The sequence below is a fragment of the Bufo gargarizans genome, chromosome 1 (genome assembly GCF_014858855.1).
Source record: "Bufo gargarizans isolate SCDJY-AF-19 chromosome 1, ASM1485885v1, whole genome shotgun sequence".
Taxonomy (NCBI): Eukaryota; Metazoa; Chordata; class Amphibia; order Anura; family Bufonidae; genus Bufo; species Bufo gargarizans.
Genome location: NC_058080.1, coordinates 497,884,117 through 497,890,471, shown reverse-complemented (window position 1 = coordinate 497,890,471; position 6,355 = coordinate 497,884,117). Strand labels below are relative to the sequence as shown.

Below are 6,355 nucleotides of genomic sequence, written 5' to 3'. Positions count from 1 at the left end.
AATTTTTATTGCAGATGCACAGGAAGATATTATATAAATATTACATCAATAATAATATTCTAAGACACTATGCTGTCAGCTAGTGGCTCACAGAACAGCTGTAAAGTCATCTATGTGTAAGTATAAAATCAATGCCATATGGAGTTATTACTGAGATAATGGACACCATTTGTTCTAGGGAGCCATAGTGCGTTTATATGCATAAGCCTAAATTGTTGATTATTGTTCTTCAGGTTCCAATTATAATACCAACCAAATCCTAATCTGTAGAAAGCAGGACCCAGAAGAAGACAAGATGGCATACAGAAATCAAAGTTCAGTTAAGGAGTTCACACTTAGTGGTCTCTCCCAGTCATATGAATCACATGCCATTTTCTTTGTGGTTTTTCTGGTCCTATATTTAATGACTTTATCAGGGAACCTGGCCGTTATGACTGCAGTTCAATCAGATGCTCATCTACGTTCTCCAATGTATTTCTTCCTTAGTAACTTATCTTTTCTAGACATATGTTACACCACGGTGACCATACCAAAGATGCTTATTAATATGCTATCAGAAAGAAAGACAATCTCATTCAACCAATGTATATCTCAGCTTTTCTTCCTTCATTTATTTGGTGGCACCGAGTGCTTCCTGCTTACTGTCATGGCGTATGATCGTTATGTGGCCATTTGTAATCCACTAAGCTATAACATAGTCATGAATCACCGGTTTTGCTTCTGGTTGGTGGCATTCAGTTGGTTTGCAGGGTTTCTGCACTCTTTCACTCAGGCTTTCCTCACATACCAGCTTCCATTTTGTGGTCCTAACAAAATCAACCACTTCTTCTGTGATGTTCATCCACTGGCAGTGCTTGCCTGTGCAGACACTTTCTTTATAGACATGTTTATTATCGCCAACAGTGGAATGATTTCTCTTGGTTGTTTTGTTGTCTTACTGTTTTCCTACCTTGGCATCATTACAACAATCGTAAAGATTCATTCATCAGATGGGAGACGCAAGGCATTTTCTACCTGTGCTTCCCATATATTGGTTGTTATTTTCTTTCTGTTACCACCTATATTTATCTATTTAAGACCACCTATCAATTATCCAGCAGATAAGTTAATATCTGTGCTGTACACAGTGTTGACTCCCTTATTAAACCCATTAATCTATACCTTACGAAACCAGGAGGTCAAAAATGCTATGAAAAAGATTTTTAGAAATAACATTTTTACACATTATTCAACAAAAATACACATCAAAGATCATCAATAAATGCTGCTTTTTACAAAATGAATCATTTTTTGTAATGTTTCACTAAATTATTACAATATCCAAAAACTATATATAATGTCTTAGTGTTCTTATAGCACAAACATGTCCAGAAAGTTATTATTTTGAATATTGTGTATTCATGTAAAGTGGTACTATATACACTGTACAGTAAAAGATATATTTTACATTTGAAAACTATAAAGCACTAGTACGATACTAAATATTTATTTGTGCGTCAATCATGGATAGTGTCTGCAGATGGATGTTTTGCTTGGCTATTTTCCCTTGTCATATCCCAAGTCTTGTTAAAAAGTCAGACTTTAAATCATAGGGAGCCACTTCCAAAATGTAGTGCTAGTGAGATGGTCTTCTATATTGAAAGACACCTCTTTGCACACCATTCTTCATATTCTATGAACATGCATAGGCTTTATTAGATTCAGAAATAAAAAAAATACGGTAAATAAAATAGAGGGAAAATGATCTGTGCCATAATGGCTCATTCACATCTGTGCCAATACATTTAAATAGTTTTATTCACATTACCATTTGTATATGTGTTTTTATGTATATATGGGGACAATCATCAACATGCTGTAACAGCGGCCGCTGTTCCCCTGCTTACCTCCATGTTCAGCAGTGATCTGCGGCCAGTGCTTCCTATTCACCGCTGCAGTCCTGGGCTCTGACTGTGTAGGTACTGTTGTTCTGGGATCTGCTTCACAGTTCCCTCTCAGCCCAGCTTGTTTACTGTAGCCCTTTCTTAACCCTTAGGCTACCAGAGGTTTTTTCGTTTTTGCATTTTCATTTTTCTTTCCTATTTTCTTTGAGCCATAACTTTTTTATATTTCCCGTCACATAGCTGTATGAGGACTTATTTTTTGCGGGACATGTTGTACTTTCTAATGCCACCATTAATTATGGCATAAAATGAGAAGCGGTAAAAAATTCCACTGCATTCTGTTTACGGCAAAACTGACCCATGTCCTTCATTCTCTGTGTCAGTACGCTTACAACTATACCCCATATGTATAGGTTCTTTATGTCTAAATAGTGTAAAAAGAAATTTAAACTTAGATTTTTTTACTTATGTCTACTGAGCTGTTTAGGGGCTCATTTTTTGCAGAACAATCAGTATTTTTTATTGATATGATTTTAGAGTGTGCTTGAATTTTTGATCACATTTTATTAATTTAAAATTAAAAACAATTTTTGGGGGGTAAGAGAAGTAATGAAAAAATGCCAAATTGCCCATTTGTAACCTTTTTTCCGTTCCGCCATTCGCCATATTATTATTTTTTTCTATTTGAATAGTATAGGCGTTTATATTTATTGTTATTTAGATAATTATTTTGTAATTATACGGAAAGAGGGGGGTTTAATATTTTTCTTATTTTTTATATATTTTGCAAAAAATAAAAAATAAAAAAATTGTGATGATTTTGTGCCTCATATATGAGCCTATAATGTTTTTAAATTTTTCATTTTGTTCTATCAGGGTTTTTTAAAATGCCATTTAAACTCAATATTGCTCATTTGTAATCCTACCCTGCCATCTGGTGGCCAAAATAAGAATTGCAGCATGAACACTTTCAGTCTTGTCAGTGAGATTGAAAGTGTTCAGTGCAACTACCCATGCCGCAATTGGCCACATGGTTGTTTTGCGCATTTAGATGCCGTGATCTCACATGATCACGGCATCTAAAGCATTTAATTACCATGATTGGCATTATTGCTGGTCCCTGTAATTAGCCGCAGGTCTCTGCTGTTTGAAACAGCAGAGACTTGCCAGCCATGGAGCCCACTGCACATGCTGGCGGGCGCCATGCTTGCACATTGCTCCAGCTCCGTACATCTACGACGCTGCTATCGAAGAGGTTAAGGGCCAGCGCTCGTCACATCCTGGGCTTTATGGGTTAGGTCATGTGACCTCGCTGACCAATACTAGCCCTCCTGTGCATATATAAGTGGCTCAGCCACCTTCCCAGATGCCTCAGTGTGAAGGTCCTTTTTCTACTGCTAAAGTTCCTGATTTCAGCTTGTGTTCCTGTGCTCTTGACTCGTACCTGTATTACTGGACTCTGCTACCTGTTATATCCTTGCCTGCTTGCCTTGACTCTCCTGTTGCCGACCGGAATTGCCTGACCTGTACCTGTGCCACATACCCTGAACTTTTGCCTGTCTGGCTTCGCCTCTGCCTCATCCTTCGGTCCTGCACTGTTGTTCCTGGTTGCGACTCAGCCGGCTGTCAACGCCTGCACCTCTGGTACCTTTCTCAGATACCTCCTGGTCTGCCTGGACCAGCTACTTTGTGTGCCTATCCTCCTCCAGAGGTAGCGACCTGGTGTTCCCCTTGGGAAAGTCTATCGCCACCATCAGGGGTACTGTGAAGATCGAGGGGTTCACTTAGAGGAGGGAGGACACGTGACACAGTGGGTTCACACCCGCTAGTTTGTGACACATGCTATGTATTCAGAAAACACCATTGGGGCCATTTATCAAACTGGTGCAAAGTAGAACTGGCTTAGTTGCCTATAGCAACCAATCAGATTCCACCTTTTATTTTCCAAAGGAGCTGTAAAAAATGAAAGGTGGAATCTGATTGGTTATAGGCAACTAAGCCAGTTTTGCTTTACACCAGTTTGATATATGACCCCAATGGTGTTTTCTGAATACATAGCATGGTCTGAAGGATCCATGTTGGTGGTGATTTTAGCCCACAGAAGTCAATGGATTCAGTTTAAAAATGCAGGTTCTATATCTGCATTTTTTATATGTGCATATTAGGTTGTTTTTTTAAATCCATAGTTCAGCATAGCAGCAAAAACACCCAAAATATTGGTTATCCTTTAAACAAAAAAGGAATAAATATACAGATGAAAAATGGACAATTTAAAGTTATTAAAATTTCTTGAGAGGTCGTTGCTCCAGGGAGTTAGGCCTCATGCACAGAAACGTATTTTCATTCCGTGTCCATTCATTATTTTTTTTTTTGTGGACCGTATTCCAAACCATTCATTTCAATGGGTCCACAAAAAAAGCAAGGTTCTCCGCATGCATTCCGTTTCCGTATATTCCGTATTTCCGTTCTGCAAAAAAATAGAACATGTCCTATTATTGTTTGCATTACGGACAAGGATAAGACTGTTCTATTAGGGGCCAGCTGTTCCGTTGTGCAAAATACGTAATGCACACGGATGTCATCCGTATTTTTTGCGGATCCGTTTTTTGCAGACCGCAAAATATATACAGTGGTGTGCATGAGGCCTTATTCTGATTGCCTGATTTTTTTCCCCTAAAGTGAGGAAAATTGGCTTCTACCTCACAGGGGATTTTTTGCCTTCCTCTGGATCAACTTGCAGGATAACAGGCTGAACTGGATGGACAGATGTCTTTTTTAAGCCTTATAACCTATGAGGTACATTTATTAAGACCAGTGTTTTGGACGTTGGCATCTCCATAACTTCAGCGTATCCTCCGCCAGTTCTACTGGAAATATAAGCCAGCTTCCTAGCTGTCTTACATTTAAACCTTTTTTTATGCCTGAATGAGGTCCGTCTTCTTCCCCAAAGGGGGGGGGGGGGGTAGCGGCGTATCTCAGTATAATAAATGTACCCCCTATGTTACTATGTTATAGCATAATATGGAAGAAAAAAGATGCAATATGGAGCCAAAAACAAAAGAAAGAAAGAACGATTCATACTGTGCATGCATAGCTGATGAATATTTGTAAGTGTAAAGGTAGCCATCTTATTTAGGTGTTAGAGCTACATTTTTTATGTGTCTGAGGCCTCATGCACACGGCCGTGATCCGCGACTGAGAGAAGTCCGTGGTAACACGGCCTGGATTCCTGTTGAGAGCAGGAACGCACTGCGTCATTGGTTGCTATGACCCGCGTGCTTCATGCCGCCGCTGCACTACAGTAATACACTCGTATAGTGTATTACTGTAGTGCAGCGGCGACATGAAGCGCACAGGGTCATAGCAACCAATGACGCCGTGCGCTCCTGCTCTCAACAGGAATCCAGGCCGTGTTACCACGGACCGCTCTCGGACGCGGAATTCGTCCGCGTGCATGAGGCCTAAATATGTAAGGGGACATGTATCAAACCAAATACATCAGGTTTTTGGTCTAAAAATGTTGCACGACATGCCAATTGTGACTTTTTTGCAACATTTTGGAGACATGCCATTTTTTTTTTATGTGGTCTATGTTTAAGGCAGGAAAGTGAGATTAGACCTAGATTATTGCACATTTACTGTCTGTTATATTTGTAGAAAAGTCAAAGAAAAGTTTCATCCTATGCCAGTCAGCCCCATGGTGTAAGTCATACAACACAGTGTAGGTGCAGCAAATATAAGAAAAATGCACCATTTCAGAAATTTGGTCCACCAACACAATACACAACCATACTTAAACTGACATAAAAACAATCTGAAATTATAAATGACCCGTTTTACCGGATTCTTTGATTAGGAGAGATGGAAGTGTTTTATCTCTCAAAGATAAGAGTGCTATTATGTATGGGTTGAGATGTTATCGCACTGCGGTTATTACTGATTGGCAGGTTGTCCCTGGACTACATTAAGGTTTCAAGTAAAACATATTCAGCTGCGGACAAAGAGCAGTAACAGCAGTGCAATAGGCATGACTAAAGATGCTCTCACCCAGCTAAGCCAGCAATCGTTCCTAAAAAGCTGTCTACAGATGAGATACTGGATTAGCTAGTAAAATCCTAACTTGTGCCTCAAGGCCTGCTTAAACAATCAAACATTGACTTATAGCAGGGGTCAGTGCAGTGTGCTGGCAGCCCACTGTGTGAAGAGTTAATTAACCGATGAAGAACATAACTGCTAGTAAGACTCTTCCCTGTACTATGACTGTGCCAGTTACTGAACTGCACAGAGCAGTGTAAGACTTTATGAGAAGTCAGAGCCAGGCACAATGATGTTTACAATGCCTGTCAATCAAAGAGCAGGGTGCACTGCAGAAGCAAGGACAACAGAGCCTCTTAGCGTAACGTCAATTCCCCTGTTCCTCTTTGAGGTATAAAAATGTAGATATATAGCAACTGGTGTGCTGAAACATTTAT

General features: G+C 39.6%; 1 protein-coding gene across 1 annotated transcript; it reads left to right on the top strand.

Annotated features, from left to right (window-relative positions):
* Window positions 1-295: 295 nt before the first annotated feature.
* LOC122928187 (olfactory receptor 4Q2-like) lies at window positions 296-6,093 on the top strand. The gene is made up of 2 exons (XM_044280771.1): window positions 296-1,202; window positions 6,050-6,093. Exons 1-2 carry the CDS (start codon window positions 296-298, stop codon window positions 6,091-6,093), a joined length of 951 nt encoding a protein of 316 aa, XP_044136706.1.
* The last annotated feature ends 262 nt before the right edge of the window (window positions 6,094-6,355 follow it).

Coding starts and splice junctions, on each gene's coding strand:
- LOC122928187 (XM_044280771.1), top strand. CDS start 296: ATGGCATACAGAAATCAAAGTTCAGTTAAGGAGTTCACACTTAGTGGT. Junction 1,203..6,049: donor AAATGCTATGAAAAAGATTT/TTAGAAATAACA, acceptor TGACTTATAGCA/GGGGTCAGTGCAGTGTGCTG.